At 44.6% G+C, this 19,397-nt stretch overlaps 1 protein-coding gene across 2 annotated transcripts in view; it reads left to right on the top strand.

Annotated features, from left to right (window-relative positions):
• The window catches only part of LOC113994781 (unconventional myosin-X-like), a 92,394-nt gene that overhangs the window by 13,993 nt on the left and 59,004 nt on the right, over positions 1-19,397 (top strand). Inside the window, exons 2-9 of one of the 2 annotated variants that reach the window (XM_027734207.2) lie at positions 152-250; positions 5,754-5,912; positions 9,953-10,140; positions 10,319-10,453; positions 14,867-14,991; positions 16,288-16,301; positions 16,942-17,026; positions 18,630-18,733. In XM_027734207.2, the coding sequence (XP_027590008.1) occupies positions 152-250; positions 5,754-5,912; positions 9,953-10,140; positions 10,319-10,453; positions 14,867-14,991; positions 16,288-16,301; positions 16,942-17,026; positions 18,630-18,733 (909 nt within the window). Of the gene's footprint in view, positions 1-151; positions 251-5,753; positions 5,913-9,952; positions 10,141-10,318; positions 10,454-14,866; positions 14,992-16,287; positions 16,302-16,941; positions 17,027-18,629; positions 18,734-19,397 lie in introns of those variants that run through there. The other variant, XM_027734208.2, reaches the window with a different exon arrangement.

The following is a 19,397-nucleotide window of genomic DNA, read 5'->3' on the forward strand; positions in this document are numbered from 1 at the left end:
TAGAACTTACTTAAAAATTTTAAGCATCTGTTGCTTAGAAGCAGCCTCTGAATAATGCAGTTTCCCCCAGCTTTCCTTAGGTGTTTGCACTCCATGTGCAGATCTCACAGGCTCCAGCTCTTTGTAATAGGAGGTCTTCTGGTTTTTGCAGGGTGCCAGGGTATGGCTGCGGGAGCAAGACCAGCTGCAGCCATGCACTGTTGGCTTGTGTGCCGATGGAAACGTGCTCTTCACCTCAGATTATGGCACGGTAAGTGAAGTTTGCACGAGGCTGTAGCCTATGCCAAGTTACAAGATGGACTTCTTGGTTTTGCATGACCATCATGTTGAAATGTATCAATTGAAATGCTGTGATTCTGTCTGAAAGTGACCAGGCTCTGTTACAAACTATGCCAAAAGTGTAATGAAGGTTAAAAAGAGAAGATTGTTCTTCATTTGTCTGCCCACCTCACGTTTCTTGGTTTTCTTTGTGTCATCTTTGAAGGAGTTGCATTCACAGCCTAGCAAAACTATTATATTGGCTAAATGCTCCTGGGAAGGAGGCAGCTCCACCAACTAAGCAGCCCTTCCTGCCAGGATGTACTTGTTGCAAGCTGTGCCATTGTAAGAGATGTTGTGTTCACCACCGTCTGCTTCAGCAGCTTTTGCCGTCGGCCCTTTGGGTCAGGGACACGTGGCAGTGGCCTCCCTGTGTCAGTCAGTGGTGTAAATGCAGCAGTGATGCCCAGGACAGTTCAGCAAGGCAGCCAAGCTCTGAGAGCAGAGCTCTCTGACAGTGGTAGGAACAAGCCTCTTTCCTGCCTGATTTCCAGCCCTGTGCTCCTTGTGGTTCCCTGGTGCATCTGCTGTAGTGCTCGTGGAATAATATTGGTAGGAAGGGATCTCTGGGGATCGTCCAAGTCCTCAGTGAGTCAGCTGGACTGGCTAACCCTGGGAAAACTATCCATTGCCTTCAGGGAGGTTCTTGGTGAGTCAGACTGGTGCCTGGTCTCTGAGGAGGATGGGGAAACAGGCAGGACTGTGCCCTCCAGCAGTGAGCAATTAGATTTGCTCAGCTGTGCTGGTGAATGGGGCTCTGCAGGTGGCTGCTTTGTTACAGGAAAATGGACAGGTTTTCTTCAGCCTCTTACCTGGCAAACAAAGGAGGGTGCAGGGGGAAAGGGGATTTAGGACTCCAGTTAGTGGAGAGTCAGTTGTAGGACTGTCATATTTTTCAGTCTTCCTTTGAAAGGGCTGGATTTCAAGTCATCGTTCTTTTTTAAAGATCCTGTTTTGTTTCTCAGAGATGGAAACTCACCTAGCAAACACAACTTTTTCATCTGGTTACTGTAGTCTCTCAAATTCCTTCTTGGGGATCCTTGTTTTGGAAGTGCTGGATAGTCAGTAACACATTTTAAGGGATCACAGGTACTGCAGCAGCCTCTGGAGGGACAACAAACAATGAGCATTTCTGTTACTCTCCTAGTCCTGTCTCTTCTGATATGCTGCTGTGGCCTTGTAAAATCCTCCAAACCCACCTAGCACCTCTGAAATCTACCTTACAGCCATCTAAGGGGGTGCACCCACTGCCAGCCTGTGTCCTGTATATAGACAGGCAGACGATAGACACAGGATGATGCTTGATGACTCACAGGTATAAAAAAAAGCTGAATTTGGGGGGTTTTTCTCCCATGAAACAAGAAACCACTATGCTGAAGGAGCATGTGCTTCACGGCTTATGCAGCAAAAGCACATGGTGATCATTAAAGGGCTTTCTATGTTCAGTGCCCCCCACAATAGTTGTCCTGTGTGCTTCCCTTGCCTGCCAGCTTCATTGATTCATACCTGTAGAAGGGACTGGAAGTCCTACCCCAGGTGAAAACTCAGATAAAAACTTCTTCACTTTGGGTTGAATGGACTGTTTGATGCCTCTGGTTTTTAGAACCCCTAAATCTAGTTGTCCTCATCTTTGCTGTGGCCCAGCATACCTGCAGTTCTTGCAGCTCTAAGATAAGAAGTCCAGTCCTTCAAAGCTTTTGTAATTCGTTTTCACTTCCTTTAAAACACCTCAGCAATAAATCCTTCAGAAATGTGTCTTCCTGGGAGGAAAGGAGGAGCCAATGCTTACAAACACAAGATTTGAAACCTTGATACAGACAAAACAGCCAAATGCTTTATGGATAAACGTAATTTGGATGCCAGGTGGGAGCTTTGCTTATGTGCTCAGGGTGGCACTGATGGATGGAACTGAGTTTGAGAAGGAATCATTTCTTCTTTGCTGAGCCTGGTGAGCAGGGCTGGCAATCTCATCTTGGCTTGTTTGCTGGCCAGGTTTTGCTTTATTCCTAACCATTGCAGGGGCTTGCAGAGAGTCATGGTCATTTTGTTCTGACTGTGGGCTAAACCTGAGGCAAAATAAGTTTCTCACTGGGAAGAGAGTAGAAATCTTTGGCTGTGTTGTGAGGTGCCTGTTAGACTGAAAGCTGATTGTTTTCCTTCCCAAATAATAAAGATCTCCTTATTGACACCTATAACTTTGTGTTTTACATATTAGCTTGTTGGAAAAGGGAAACTCCAGGGGCAACTTTGCTGAGAGATCAGTTTGTCTGAGCTCTCACTTGCTTCAGGAAAAATCAGCTATCATATTCAGCTCAGTAGTGCTGAATGACATTCTAGCATACCTTACCTGGAAGAGGATGGTAGAGAGGATCTTCCAAACTGCTCTCCTGCTGCATTTCTAGAAGGGTCCAGAAGTGAGCAATAGGGTAACAAAAGCTTCCTTACTGGGGCTCTAAAGGTGGAGCATCATCTTGTTTGTGTCTCAAATCTCTGAACTCCTTGAAGAAAGCCACTTTGACACAGTCTTGGGAACAAAAAACCACTATGTGTCTGTCTCCAGGACGGTGGATGATCCCTGCAGCCTGTTGGTGATACAGAGACTGGAAACTACTCTCTACCTTGGAGGGCAGAGAGTAAATTAATCGTCAGCTTTCTCCTGGTGCAGGGAAGATCTGAAAACTCTCCCGCATGTCGCAAGTGCCTTGCAGAGGCACAGAGACATCACCTCCCAAACCTCAGTGGGGCTGGAGGCCCCAGCCTCTGCCTGAGAAAGGGTGAGCTGCTAGAGGTGCAGTGATGTGCAAGGGCATTATGTGAACCTCTGCAGCCTCAGGGACAGACAGGTGACATCTTGGCCTCAGCTAGGATGTCAACGTGGCATCACATTGCTCCTCCAGGGAATATATTTCACCTCTGCAGTGTTTCTGTCCAGAAGGTACCAGAATCAATGCTCCTAATACAGCTTTATTGCAGTCCTGCCAGAGCACCTGCTTAACTCTTTATGGATATTGAACCAGACTTTTTTTAGAGAGGGATGACTGAATAACACCAACCAAGTGGCTCAAGACAGGTTTAACAGGTGATTAGCTAACCCCTACTAATTATTTACTTGTGTATTTAGGACTCCTGTTGCTCTTCAAGGTTCCATTTTCTGCCACACTGTCCACAGGAGCAATGAAACAAGCTCTGACCCATCACTTTTCATGCACAGCAGCCTCTTGGCATAGGGGCTGCCAGCTGCCTGATATCTTTTAGGACACTTGTCCACTCAGCTTTTTCTCTAAATGTTTTCTTAATGTTTCTCTTCTGGCCCAAATGGCCACAAGGGCTGACAAAGCAGTGGTAAATGAGTAAGTACCAGGCAGATGTAAGGAAAGATCACGTCATGCCGTTTTTTACTTATCCCCTTCCAAAATTTGTCCAAGTCAGCAGAGAAGAGAGAACCAGGGTTGTTTGCTGCCTCATAGTTTGGAAGTGATTTTGTTCCTGACAGACTCCAGTTCATGTTATGCATCTGCAGCTTGTACTCTTTCCTGAATTTAGTTGTCCCATTATCCCTTCCCACTCCTTCAGTTTTCTTGTGAAAGTGCCTGAGGTCTCTGCTCTGAAAAGGGAAAAAAAAAAAGCATTTTTTTTCAGGCTATGCTAGCAGAGTGTCCTACTGCTGGCAGTCATACCCCTCTGATACCCAAGTGCAGAATTGGTGTGGCAATGACCAGAGAGGCCTGGAGAGAGAGCCTGTCTTCTGGACTGGGCTTTGTTCTACACTGTTCATGAACATGAACTATGTATTTTTGAAAGTCTCCTGGCTGGTGAAAAAAATTGGGCTGTGGTGCAGTCTGCCAGTGGAAGATACCAAGCCCTTGCCACATTAGATGCGACTGGGCAGACCTGGGATGAACACACCTGGGGGAGCGAGCCTGCTTCTCCCCAGCTCCCTCCAGGACCAGAGCTGCTTTTCAGTTGTGCAGGCATCATGGCAATCTCATAAAAGGATGCTGTGCTGGATTATTCTTGCCCTGCACTGGCTCAGAGCCCGGAAGGGGTGTTTGCTGGGCACCTGCAGCGTGCTGCAGTGTGAGCGCCCTGCGAGGGACTCGCAAGGGTGGCTTGCTGGAGGGGGCAGGGTGACCTCATTCTGTCTGCAGCCTGCAGCTGCAGAGATGGCCTCTCCTTAGCAGTTACAGCAGCCTGAGCACACCAGAAAAGCAGGCAGGAGAAACCAGTTAGATCAATGCTATAGATCATGGTTCATTCTCTGTGGAGCCTGTCAGTCTCTTGCTGGCACCCAGGAGGGCTGACAAGCAGGGATGGAAATGAGGTAGAGACCAGAGCCCCAGAAGGGAAGGAAAAACCCAAGTTTCTTTGGAAGGGTTACCGTGGACCAGTTTCCTTCTCTAGGCTGCCTATATGAAGTCTCCCATCTGTCTATCTTGGGTCTTACCATCTAGAACAGCTTTGGATGCTGGGTGGGAGATGGCACATGGTTGAATCCAAGAGTGGGAAGCAACTGAAATAACTTTTGTGAAATGCCAGCATCGTGCTTGAGGAGGAGGAAAGGAGGGCTGGGATGTGCCTGTGGTGGAGGGGAATAGTAACATAATCTCAGCTGTGTTGAAAGGGAATGAAGAAGATGACCTGATAAATGAAGAGTGGGTTATTGAGGAGGAGGAAGCTCTAACAGGAAGAAGGGTGCAGCAATTGAGGCAAGAAGAGTGCAACTGCACAGAGAGAGAAGTGGGTACTTCCCAGAGCAGTGATAGAATTTAATAGGTGTCACTGTACAAATATTTTGAAAGCTGTATCATATACGTACATGCCAGCACACACAGAGGATGTCACTACTTTATTTGGCTTCTCATCTGCTTTCTTTTCTTTGCTCTTGACATGATAACCTCTCCCACATGCTCTCTGGCTGCCTCTATAGTGAATGCAGGGCCAAACCTGGAATGTAAATAAGCTTTGCCTCTGCTTCCCCAGTCAGAGACATGATCCCATCTGTGTTTTTTGTGAAAGACTGTTCCTGGTCTCATGGGAGCAGCTGCCATCAATATTCACAGTCATGAGTGGGGTATGTAATACCTGTGCAGCCTAGTACAGCTGGAGGCCGGTGTCCTGTTCCTGTTCAGGAGATTTCAGTGGAAATCAAGTAACCTTGCACTGATTTGTCCTCATCAATAGTGAAGGTGAGAGATTGACTCTTTGGCAAAAGAAGGGAGTATGCTGTATGGTTTCTGGCCAAAGTGCTCAAATACGTAGGGACAGGAATGGAAGGATACCAATAAGAGGAAGGATCCCTAAAAATAGGGAGCAGACCTGGGCCTTACTCATTTCATTTTCCAGTGCCAAAGTATAAAGGTGCATGTTTCTGATAAGAAATCAGACCATGTGCCCAGGTATCATGACCTTATTTGTCCTTTTCCCCATTCTTCCAGGTGTTCCAGTACCCCAAGGCCTCCCTTTCCAGGGAAAAGGTCTTGCCAATGCACCAGACCAGCACTGATGGCGTAGAAGACATGTCCATGCTGGGAGATCTGCATGAAGCTGCCATCCTGCTTAACCTGCACCAGCGCTACCAACAGGGTAACATCTACGTAAGTGCGCAGGCTGGGCCACATCCCTTCTGGCTAATGGTTTTTGTTTAGCTTCAGGGCTGCCACTTTGCATGTGAAATACTGATGTTAGCCTTGTTTCTTGAGTATTGTTTCATGTGGATAGGAATTGGAGGAGATTTTCTGCCTTGCCAGCTCCATCATCCCTGTGAGATAGTACCCCTACCACAAGGGCCTCTTTGCATCTATGGAAGAACTTCCAAAACATGAATGCAAACCTGTTGCCTAATTCTTCTGCTTTTACATGCAATTGTGCCTTTTTTTAATTGCTCTGCTCTCCTTGCACTCAAGGCATCTCCTAATTTCTCTCTCAGGCCCTCAGGAAGGAGACAGGTGTCAGGAAAGGGACTTGTGAGGAAAAGCACACCTGGGATGAGGCATCCCTGGAGTGCTGGGACGGCACATTACTCCGTGAGACTTGGAGAGGACAAGAAGAATATATTAGGAAGACTGCCTTACCTTGCTTTATTCTTACCTTCTTTGTCCATGCTATGTGCACACAGAATTTTTCAGATTATGACAGAAAAAATGTAAATCTTTTTCTGTGTTGCATAGCAACTGTTATCAAGACAACCAGACCATGTGCACCTGTATTCCAGGAAATTATCAGTAAAGTGACCCTGTTTCTGAACCGTCTTCTGCACTGGATGCAGAAATTCTCTTTTTTTTTTTTCTTTTTTGCTGTAGGACCCCTTGCCTGTTATCTATCAACACAGCCTTGTGACCCTGTGACAGTACCCACATGCACACACTATTTTGATGTCCCATGTCCTTGCTGCTCTTCTTATCCTGTGTTTGACACATGCTATGTGTCTGTGTAGCTCTTGGCCCATTTGAGTATATCCCTCCTGTTTCCTCTTCCTCACATCTTAAAATGCAGGGCAGGATTCTCTTCCTTTTCTATCTCCACCTTGTCCCAGAAATGCCACAACACCAGCACTGGGACAGTGTCACAGCAGCTATATCTCCTTAAGCCTTTCCTCTAGCTCTGATGTGTCATTCCTTCTCTTATTCAGCATTAGTTCTGTGCCTTCTCCATCCCTGCATAAAGGTGTTAAAGTTTAACACCTTTACACTGCATTTTTTGCCTTTGCATAGTGCATGAATGTCAGCTGTGCACTTCTCGTCTGAAATTTTTGGAGATGTATGAAGGGGCCTGACCTCTGCAACATGTTCAGCACTGGGAAGAGCCCCACAGTGAAGCACTGTAAGCCCCACTTCAGAGTGGGACTGTATTTGGGTATATGTTTGAGCACTCTCTGACCTAGAGGACACCAAACCATACCAGTGCTGTTTTGCATTTCTACAGCACAGACATTAATACTGCACTTACCTTATCGCTCTTTTTGGCGTAGCCCAGCTGCATATAGTTTTCATTTAAGCAGAAATTGAGAATGTCAGCTGTAGTGCCACCTAATGACTTGCAATGCTCTGTGAATACCATGAATGGTGCAGGGCTGCAGTTCATTTAGTATCATCCTCAGCAGTCTCCACAGATAGAACATAGTAGGCTGAAGTTGCAGCTGAAGCTGTGCTGAGAGGAGTTATGCCTATCAGTCAGGGACAAAAATATTTGGAAGAAAATCAGAGAGATCAGAAGTAGGTGAGAAATATAATTTTCTGGAAAACAAAGATCACCTGTAGGAATGGGTAACCTGGAATACTGATAACTAGTATTAAAAATAAGTACATAATAATAAAAATAATTAATGATAGGATGGACAACTGAGAACAGGAAGTGGACAGCTGCTGTGAAAAAATGCAGCTCTGAGCTGTATGCCTAGAGGCATCATACCATGAGCTCCTAAAGGTGATTCTTTCTGATAGAGAGTGTAAGTAGCAGTATATCTAGACTAGTGTGATATCCATAATTGATTTACTACAGCAGTAGCTTTTGTTTTCCAGATAAATACTATTCAAGCTCTACCCAATTGTTTAAGGAAATTATGTGAGCACAGCAACAGCCTGCACTTCTTAGGTGTGCATCTTCCCCCTTCATTCTTGCAATTCCTGTATTCTTTAGTAAAAGTAGACCCAACATAATGTGAGTGATGTAGAAATAAGCCAGGGGCCGTACTGCACCATTTTGTGCTGTCCTGAGCAATCCATGCCTAACGATCCAAGAAGGATTTATTGTCTTGAGAAGTAGACATGCCACATGCAGTTTGTCCTTCTTTGGAGACTTTGCTAATAGAGTAGCCGGTATGTATGTAGTTGATGCAAAATGCTACTGCTGTTAAAAACTGTGGATAGAAATTGTTGATAAGGGAATGCAGGTGATGAGGAGACTGCAACTGGAGATGGAGGAGTTTCCTAGAAACACCTTTGAAAGAGATGGCTATACTGGAAGAAGTTCTGGAAAGGACTTTCCAGAAGTTCTCTGGAAAGGAGCTCTGTTCCTTGGGGGAGCTGAAACTAGACTGGGAAATGCAAAATGAAGCATCTGAGAGGAGAAGATGCTCTGAAGGTCTGGGAGAAGAGTTAGAATGAACATCTCTGTCTTATAGTCTCTGGACAATGTCTGTTCCTCAACTGCTTGTACAATGCTTTGTCCCCAGTCCATGTTTTCTCACTCGATGCTTTCCTCTTTCCCTCCACCTGTCTGGCCAAAGGTCATCTGCTTGCTTATTGCTTTTATCACCAATGAATTATATTTCTACCCACAGAGGTACATGGCAGAGGGTCCTCAGGACTTAGTTCTATGATAGCCTGTTCATACCGATAATGCAATTTGGCCTAGGAGATTTTTTTTTCCCCTGATGATCTCTGATTGCTGCTTTAATAAATGAATTTTAAATATTTTGGTGACTACAGCATCTTATCCGTCTGGCTTCTGGCTTCAGCCACTTGGCATCGCTGTGGCCCCAGATTTCATTTGGCAGGATGCATTTTCTTGTCACCAAGTGTTTCATTTACAGCTTCTCCAGTGGATGCATTCAAATTCTTTTATATGTATGTAGTGACTCAGTTCATGATTTGGAAATAATACTAGATGTTGTGCCTTACCACAAAGCTTGGCACCTACTGCAGCAATCTAAGCGTTTCCTGCATCACCTCTGCTAAGAATGGGCATTCTTGGAGTAGAGCAGTCCAAGATGTCCCTGTGAGGGAGGCCACTGCTCCAGCAGCAGGATTTCAGATGGATGTTGATCATATTACAGAGCCATTGTTAGCAGAGAGGTGGCACCAATGCTCTGAACTGCAGCTCTGAGAATAACTGGATTTGAGCTGGTTGGCTGAACCGAAAAAGTCATGCCCCAAAAAACAAAATTAATTTCCTTCTGACTTCACAATATAATACATTTGAAATTCAATATTGGGCTCTAGATACTTTATTTTAAATCTTACTACCTCTTTTTTGAACTGTGAGATTTTCAAAATAAATATTTTCAGAATAAAATGTTTAGAAAATGTAGAAATGTTTTGACTTGAAATCCAGAGCTTCATCTTCAGCTGTCAATTTTGATTTGGTTTACAAAATTATTTAAGCTGCTCCAAACAGCATTTTTCAGCAGAAGAAAAATTATATGCTGTAGTGGTTCTTTGCACATGTATGTGCATATGAGTGTGTGTCTGTGTCGCACCTCTTTGTTGAGGTGGTTCTTGAACCCTCCCAAGCCCCCTCCACTTAAGACTGTGTATAGGGGCATTGAAGGTGTCTCCTGAGACTCCTTCAGTCCTGGTTGTGCTGTTCAGCTTCAAGCACAGCAAGATAGATGGGTATGAAGATGGCTTCATGTTCTTAAATTGTGTAAGCCTAATTTAGCAAAGATAACAGGATAAGAATGTTATATTGTAAAGCAGCAAAATTCAGAGTGCCCCATCCATACCCAATTGTGCAGCCCCTTCCCTGTGGTTTGACATTTTTTGCCAAACCGGGGAGCTCTCTGCCGAAGCTCAGCATCCTTATATAGGCTTTCTCCCTTCACCATGAGTTATTTCAGGGTCTGGGTTTGTCATGATCTTTTTATTTTTTTTCCAGGAGCTTTATTTCCTTGCTGTGTTTTGTTTTCTCCCCCTAGACAAACATTGGTTCCATCTTGGCATCAGTAAATCCCTACAAACCCATCCCTGGTCTGTACAGTGTGGATGCCATAGACCTGTACAGACAGCACCGGCTGGGTGAGCTGCCTCCCCATATCTTCGCCACCGCTAATGAGTGCTACTGCTGCTTGTGGAAGCGTCATGACAGCCAGTGTGTTCTGATAAGGTTAGAAATGAAGAACCAGCTACTCCCTCACTGCATCACACGCCTTGCTCCCGCTGTTCCATTTTCATTGGCCTCTGCCTAAATATCCACACCATCCCTCTTCTGTGCTGTGGGTGGGATGGTCATCAGCTCTGTCTGTCCTGGATTTGTAAATGAAATGTATGTTTTTTCCTAACAGTGGAGAAAGTGGAGCTGGAAAGACTGAGAGCACCAAGTTGCTGCTGAAATTCTTGTCAGCCATGAGCCAGACCTCCCTTGGGGCCCCTGCGTGTGAGAAGAGCACTTGCGTGGAAGAAGCCATCCTGGAAAGCAGGTACAGTCCACCCTCCTGGGCACCCAACGTGCTGAGTCAGCCTGCCTTTGGGGGGCCCTGCCTTTGGGGGCCCCTGCCTTTGGGGGGGCCCTGCCTTCTGGGCAGCCGGGCCATGGATGGAGCCAGACCTGAGTAGTGAGGATCACAGAGCTGAACGGTGTCACGTCAGGGAAATGCGAAGGTTGCGGTCTTGCCGGGATGCCTCACCTGGCTGCTCTCCCAGCTGTCCACGGATGGATTAGGCTTCTTTCCAACAGCAACACAGGGTGTGCATGGCAGCCAGAGAATTAATGCTCTACCTCTCGGTTGTGGATGTCCTCACACTGAGTGTCTGTCAAGGTCTGATTCCTGGTCTCCTTCATTTGCCCCTGCTCTCCCCTGGCCTCCATGTGTTTCAGGCTGCTGGAATGTCTTGCCCTCAGGGGTCCCATGGGCCTCCTTGCAGCTCTCCTGCTGTCCAGGCAACTGATATCACGGAGAACATCCATGGAAGCTGTAAGGGGCCCCGGGTGGTCACAGCTGGTCTCGACTGGAGCTGGCACCAGGGAACAACCAAGACCCACCTAAACCTTGGCAGGGCATCAGGCAGGCAGGGAAGCACATGGCAGCTAGATCAAACATGTTTGGGGGAGAAGTCAGCAGCCATGAGGGGATGGAGACATGCTTTGGGGGAAATCCTTCATGCCGAAAGAGGTCCTGACACCCCTGAGGGACCATGGCCCATGCAAGGGCAGGGACACCCCTGAGGGACAGGTGACCCACACTGGAACAGGTACACGAAGGAAAAAAGTGTCAGAAAAACCTGAAGAAGCAAACCGCAGCTGAGGAAAAGCATTAAGAGACAAAAAGAAGCAGAGAAAACAAGGAAATAGAGTGACAGAAAGAAGTAGTCCTGTGTGTGTGTCCCCAGGTTCCTGTGCTGCCTTGGGGAAATTATGAGGGACTGGGTGTAACCTGAGGTAAAAATGAAAGCTGAGGCTAAGAAAAGGAGGTCAGTAGGTGTTTGACTTTAGGTAAGCCTGGGGAAGAGGGAAGAAGAATGTTTAATTCAGTGGCTGTCTTATTGTTTGTGTCCTCCTTTTCTTTAATACCTGAATTCTATTTAATAAATTAAATTAAACAAAATTTCTCAGCACAAGACTGTCTTACCTGTGACTGGAGAACCTTGATGGGGCTCCTGCAGTTTGGTATTGCCAAGGTTGAGATTGTAGGTTGGTCCTAGCTGGAGCCTGTGATAGTTGCAGAAACCTCCAGAGGAGTAAATCAGATATCTGCAACAGGATCTAATAAGAATAAGTTGGAATCCTTTGAACTATCTGTGTGAAAGTGACTTGCATGCAAGTGGCATATTTCAGGGCTCAGAGAGTAGAGAGAAGGAATGTTTCCTGGAAGATGGTGATGCAGAAAAGCTACAGGGAACTGTGGGGAAAATAGCCTAAGCAGACCTGCAGTGTGTAGTATGGCAGCTGTGAGAGCATTGTGGGTTTTAGGATCCTTATAAGCAGAGCAACATTGAGCAGAAGGGCTGTTGCCCTTGGACTTGCTGCTTGAGAGACTGTTGTTGGATGATTTATACTTTTCAGGTGTGCACATTTTACCAAGGATATAGGCAAATTGCAAAAAGCTTTGAAGTGCAGTACAGTCATGACTCAAGATCTGCAAAATCTGCTTTAAGGCAAGCAGCTTAGAAGGCTCAAGCACGCTTAGCAGTTAAGTGGTAACTTGACAGTGATCCAGAGAGCTTAGGATGGTGGATAGGTGATTCCTGAGTCTGTAAGATGACACAGCTGTGAGCTGGAGTGAAGTAAGAGCTTGTGACCTGTTCTGTGTACGTCTCTAGTGCTACGTGAGCTATTGCAATAAGAGTGCAAGAGAATTTGATTTGTCACCTTTTCGCTGAAGACAAGAAGCTGAAGGCCTGGCCCAGACCCAGAAGCTGCTGCCACTCCTATGAAGCCTACTTTGTGTTTGGGGTTCAGCTTCACTTGCTCTGCCACTGGCCCTCCTCCGGTTGGCTTATGGTGGATTTTCATGCTTGCAGCCCAGCACATAGCAAGGAACAATGCTGGATTATTTCTCAATTTCAGACAGCATTGCAAACAAAGTGTTCCATCAGCTTTCTATCACTTGCTTGTGTTGTAACATTCAGGCTTGGTGTATTTCTCATAAATCAGGCTCTGAAAACTCCTTTGGCGTTTTTTTTCTTTCTTGAAAATCTCCATTAGTTCATTAATAATTCTGCTAACTTTCAGCTTTTTTTCTTGCTTGCTTCACTCTGAAGTTCCCTTCTCCATGTTGGGTGCCACTGCTGACAGCATAGCCACCTTTCCTGTTATTCATCCCCCCAAGTCTTCAAATCTTCCTTTTTTTGTCGTCAGCTGTGCATCTCAATACTGAAGCTGCATATGGTGCAGTATTTCTAAATTCCAGACTTTGCTTTCTGCTGCTCCATTGAAACTGGTCCCCATCATTTTGAATCCTGGAGCACACCCTGCCCACATCCAGCTGAGCAGCCAGCATCATCTTCCTGATGTGCTGCTCCTCCTCACAGTTTGCTGCTGCATCAAGTGCCACGTTGTGATGTGCTGCTGGTGTGGGCAGATTGCTCGGCCCAGGCATCTGCCCTCATTCCCGACTGAACCAGCTCACCCTCGCTGCTCTGCCTTGCAACTGCTGCCAGCCTCAGACACGCATCTGCTTATTTTCTTCCCTATGTCTGAAAGGCTTCAGCACTCATATACGTGAACCCATTGCCAAACTAAACTGTAAAGATATTTCCTTGTGTTTTTCTTATCTATTTTAACATGATTTACAGCCATAAAGATTGGCAGGCTGGTTCCTGCGCTCTCACTGCAACTGTGGTGGTCACATAACATAACTCTGTCCTCCCTTTTTCTGGCTCTCCCCATTAAACTGGTTGATTCATGGCATTGGTTTGCTCAGTGGGATATTCCTGTGCAATGTCCTTATTTACATGCTTGTTTTGGAGTTGTGGGTCGTGGAGTTCAGATTCTCCAGGGCAAGGAACTTACCTCCTTACAAATTTCTCTAACTGGCATTTCTATAATTGCAATGTGTTATAACAGAGTAATTTTCATTTTTATGCTTGTTTCTTGGAGGTGATTGTTTCAAGAGGTAAGTTACGAAAATACTCCCTGAATTTTCCTGAAGGTTGTTGAGTGTCTCCCCCAATCACAGCCCTCCCTTAGCAAACACTTGCAAGACCTGAAGCTTTCTGCAAGCTCCAGTGGTGTCTTTTGATGCTATATTTATAAACTTGTAAATAATCCCATATCCGCCCCAGTCTCCAGTGGAACTGCACAGTAGATCGATGGAGATATTTAAATGCCAATACTTCTCAGAGTAATAATGGTAATAATTTTTGTTTAAACTATATATGTTTTAAAATTAGACATGACAACGTGCAGGCTGTTCTAGTAGCATCTCTATGACCCCTTGCTTGTCAGGCCTCCAGATTATTTTAGAATTGGCCAAATTGCAGAAATGAATATTTTTAAACCTGAATTCAGCATGTCAATTTGAGTGGCTTAGGCTTTTCCCTTTAACTGTTCTGTGAAGCAAGAACCAAGCTGCATTTCAACTCACTGTTTTCCACGTTGTATGAACCTCCTGAAGACAGGAAGGTGACAGGAGACAATTTATCTTCAATTTATCACCTGTCTGATGTTTGGTGATAGATTTTTTTCAACTTTTTTTTTTCCTGAAGTGGATGTTGTGGCTCTCTTAGAATGTAGCTTTCAAATCTATTGTGTGTGTATAGTCCCTGTACTTGGAAACCATGTGGCTTGAATCAGCCTAAGCAAGATTTAGGTAACAAGGGCTTGTGTGTTCCAGTATCAAATTTCAGTACTAAACAGATCGTTTTATTACTGTTTGTTAGTTTGAAGATGTTTGCCTGTAATTTTAATAAATGTCTTCTACTGTTTTCTCTTTCAAAGGCAGAAATAAAAAAGGTAGAACAAATATAGAAGTATGTGGTTTAAAGCTACAGAGTGTTTGCCCTATATGTCTGATGATTCTGAAAATCCTGAAAATAACACAAACCCATTCACGGGATGCTGCTGTGTTAAGGACACAACCTTGCCACCTTTCATTTCTTGAAGCCACATTGGTGGGGAATGCCCTTGACAGTGTGAGCACCAGCTGCCCATGTGGACTGGGGACTGATTTAATTAACTCCAATCCCAAAGGTTTAAAATTTATCTAGCAGCGTGTTAAATTGCTCCTGCCATTCTTCCTTGCCCTTGAGCTCTCCCGCTTGTCCAGGCTGGTGCTGTAACAAATTAATCTCTCGTGGCAGAGCGCTCCGTGCAAATGTCAAAAGACTGGGCACATGCTTTGTTTTAATGATATCCCACCACTAATCATATCTTCATTGCCTCATTTCTGCAGCCCCATTCTGGAGGCCTTTGGAAATGCCAAGACAGTTTATAACAACAACTCCAGCCGCTTTGGCAAGTTCATCCAGTTGCACTTCTCTCAACATGGACACATCCAGGGAGGCCGAGTAACTGATTGTATCCTTTTCTTCAGTGGACCAGGAATGGATGGAGTAAGTGAAGATGAGGAGATGCTCAGTGCGGGTCAGGAAATCCCTTGTCACAGTTTCTCAAAGCCAGTTTATAACTGTGGGAAAATTTGCAACCTAAAGAGAGAATAAGTGTTTGTTTTGTGGCTCGGCAGCACCTAACTGTAGAAACCTTTTGTCTAGGTACTGCATTAGGTAGGGACATAGTTTGACTTTTCACTTTGGCAATCTCAACACATGTTACTTAAAACCCTGGAATTTGCTGCCACGTTGATTGCATGCTGTCTGTTTCCCATAAAATTATTGCCTTATGTTAGTTCTGCCAATGAATTTGTGAGACCAAACTAAGAATCACTATATTCTGCAGAATATTTGGATGCAGAAGAGAATTATGACTCCCTGTTTTAGGCTGCCATCTCCAGTGGACCTTGTAACCCTAATCCTAGAATCAAAGAATATCTCAAGTTGGAAGGGACACATAAGGATCATTGAGTCCAACTCCCTGCTCCTCTCAAGACTACCTAAAATGAAATTGTATGCCTTAAGAGCATCATCCAGATGCTCCTTGCAGTCTGACAGGCTTGGTGCCATGACCACTTCCATGAGGAGCTTGTTCTGGTGACAAGGACAGTGAAGACTGGATATAGTCAAATTATGTTGTGCCATGATGACTTTCTTCCCTGTATGCCCGTGGAGCTCTCTCCCAAAGGATTAGACCTATCTTTTGTCTACATGAGGCAGGTAAAGCTGCCTTGGCTACATTTCTTGATGGTGATGTTCAAAGCTGCTGATGACTGCAAACCACACCAATTTCCACTGGAGTAGCAGCCAGATGAATTTACTACCATTGTAAATAACAGGCTTGCATTGTTTAGTCTCTGCTCTCTGTGCTGTCAGTAGATTAAAGATAGTGGTCTCTTGCAGAAGCAATGAGAACTGATGCAAGACTTGCTGTGAGCAATACAGACTTTCAGATTAGAGTAGCCTCTAATCTTTCTAGGTGTTCCTAATGTGGCTCATCCTTTGTTAGGTTGCCTATGCTCTATCTGACTCTGCCCTTTTAAATATTTCTTTGGCAAATCATACCTCCTTGGAAAATGAGTAGAGAGGATGATCTGAGATGATGTTTAGGACCACTCTTCACCTACCTCCCAAAGTGTCAGTTATTTAATGATTTGCTGCTTGTTACAGGGTTCATCCCAATGTGTCTAGAAGATTCTTTGTCAATCATCAAGAAATATGTGCATATGTCACTTGAATGTTTTTTCCTTAACTTGCTGTTCAGATTTACTGGAAAAGGTAGGTATCCCCTCTACTGACTGCTGGGTGAGCCCTCTTCCCATAGTATGGTGTGGGAGTGCCAGATCACCTCCTGAATGATGCTGTCTTCATCACAGCGTGTAGGCCTTAGATCCTTATGTGTTACAATTGCAACTGTCCCAAATGAGGAAGAGGCAGAGGAAAAATGTTTGTTCTGTATCTATCAGAGCCTCTTCTCCTATCTTTGATAAACTCTGTTCATTACAGAGAGACCCCAAGAAAAAGCTGTTAACCGAGGAGAAAGGGAAAGAGAACAAGTACGTGGAAACTCAGTTCCACAGAGAAGAATATGGAGTACAACTCCAAATGCAGGCATCTCTGCTCTGATGTAGTTTCCTTTGGACTCAGGGACTCACTGAGGAGCAGTGTCAGAACTGACAGGTTCGGTTTGTCCCGGTCATGCTATTGAGTACAGAGAAGTCAGCACATAGTCAGTTGCACAGCCACATGTGACAAGACCTTGATATAGAATTTATTTAGACAAAACCATCACTAAACTGGAAGAAGACCCTCTTGTACTTTGGCCCTGGAGATTTACCTGTATCCTCGTCCTCTCTTTGCCTTTGCAACCAGAAGTCTAATCTCCTTCTACTTGCTACTCTTGTATTCTTTGTTTCAGAACAGAGTGGTACACCAGAACCCTGGAGAGAGGAATTATCACATCTTTTATGCTCTGCTAGCTGGTGTGAGCGGGGAGCAGAAAGGTAATTGCATTTCATAGGATATGGCTTTGTCCTCTTTCCAGTCCAACATGTGAAGCAGGTGTAAGTCAGTTAGAGACGGATATTTCAGGTACTCAATATGTAGCTTTTTCTTGAAGGCCATATGGTGATTTTGTGGGAAGCAGAAAGGGGAGTTGAGATAAAGAGGCTGAGGATGACAGAAATGCTATATGAAAAAAGACACTTCAGGCATTCTGAGCTGGAGGGAAAAGTCTGTGGAAAGTGATGAGGTAATGAAACTGTCTAGAGGTGAAGGAAGGGTAGAGAGTCTTAATACAGTTGCTGATGGGACCTGTTCCAGGAGTTCAAAGGTTGGATGACAGACATACTTTTACAACAAACCTTCAGTATAGATAATATTAGAGAGAAGAATTAGGAAGACCAATGATGTAGTGGAAGAACTGGAATCAAAACATGTATAGTGTCTGAACAAAGGCTTTATAGCTCATTACATGGGGAAGAGAGAGGTGGATCTGAAGGAGGGCACACAGAGAAAGTGGCAGCTGCAGGCTGTAGATGAATCCGCTTTGTAGTGCAGGATCCCCTTAACAGCATTTGTATGTACCTGTCCCAAGCACTGCTGAGCACTGATGGTCTTGCTAAAGAGGTCAGATAGGCAGGCAGGAACATGTTACGTTGCACTCTGGTTTTGAGGGACTGGGGAATTTCTTGTTCTCTGTGTGTTAGGATAATCAGGTGGAAGATTTGGGCCTGACAGAGTGGAAGGAGTAGGGCTTCAATTTTAGGGAGTATTTACAGGAATGGCCACATAGGTCAATTCAGAGATCAAGCTAAAGCAAAGGAAAATAGCGGGGACCATGGTTATCAGCAAGTACTTAGGGAAACCATACAACACATTCTTTTCTTCAGCAGATCTGCAATTCTTCCCCATCTTCCTCTCAAAGCTGGTGTCCCAGGCTGCTTCACTTCCCGATCTGTAATGTTGTTTTGGGACTTGATCATCCTTGTCTCCTTTCTCCATTGATTTTTTACTTCTCCTTTGTTCTTTTCAAAATGGGGGATCAAACCTGCAGAAAGTATTTTAGATGTGGTTGCACTACAGATACATACAGAGATCAAATTCTGGTTTTATATTTAGTTTTGTGTTCCTACTAAAACTAAAGGAACTGAACTATGTTCAGTTTTTTACTGCTGCTCAGTACTGAGATGTCTTCAGAAATCTGACTGACTCTCTGAGCTCTGTCTCATGTGATGATACCTAATTTAGAGGTTATTACTGCATGTGTATAGTTAAGACTATTTTTCTCTATACTCTTTGAGATAGATTATTTTTTTCTGCGTCAATTCTGTATTGATAAATTCTGCAACTCTGCAGCTTGGGATTTCACTGTTCTAAATAATTTTGCATAGCCTCTGCAAACCTTTTTACAGCATACCCTTCTCTTTCCCCCTCCCCAGTGCATTCACTGTCGAGGTGTAGCTTTTGAGGGATGTGGAATCAGTTCAGATGAACTCTCCCTATGGTAAACATACACACTTTTGGGGGGACCAAGATCATAGAATTAAAAGGTTCATTGCTAAATAAATTGTTGTCTTTGTCCTGCCTCTTTTTCTTCTGTTGCAGAGAGCCTCTCCCTCTCTGAGCCAGAGACTTATCGTTACTTGAACCAGTCTGGCTGTGTGACTGATGAGAACCTGAATGATGTAGAGATGTTCAGTAAGGTCATGGTGAGTTCAGTCCTAACTCCTGCTGAACTTTTGCGCATAATCTCATGGACTAAACATGCTGCATGGTCTAGATCTCACAGGCAGAATATATTTGCCCTAAGCCAAAACTGGGTGTTCAACAAGTCCGAAACTCAGCTCTACCTGTTTATGGTAAAAACAAGGCTCAAAAAGTGGTTTTGGGAAACAGTCAGTATGAATAATAATTTAGAAAGATGCAAAATTTTGGGGAGCCTGAGCCCCAACCCCCTCACCCCATAATGGTTCCTGGGAGCCTTCCAGATAGCCTGATGCAGGAAACCTCAAATTGACTATTAGAAGTGGAACAGTTTGATCCGAAGGTAGTGTTCTCCAAATATATTCCAGTAAAATTGTATCATCTGTGCAAATGGCATATTCTGAAATACCGCACAGATTTCAATAGACACCTATACCTTTACCAGAGTTTATAGGTTTAGCAGGATGAATCTGCAAATTGATGTTTTATTTGATAAGTGGTTATTGGCCTGAGGGCTTTAGTAATGTAAGTGAAGCCAGGTAGGCAAGGCTAGAAAAGTCAGCTTAGGATTTCAATAGCTCCTGCTTAGGCGTGATTTAAGGGAAACATCTCCTGTACAGCAAAGATTTCAATGGCAACATGGCATTTATATTTCAGCTGAGGAGATGC

Source organism: Pipra filicauda, unplaced genomic scaffold, assembly GCF_003945595.2.
Source record: "Pipra filicauda isolate LSUMZ 115617 unplaced genomic scaffold, ASM394559v2 scaffold253_size2546935_pilon, whole genome shotgun sequence".
Classification (NCBI taxonomy): Eukaryota; Metazoa; Chordata; class Aves; order Passeriformes; family Pipridae; genus Pipra; species Pipra filicauda.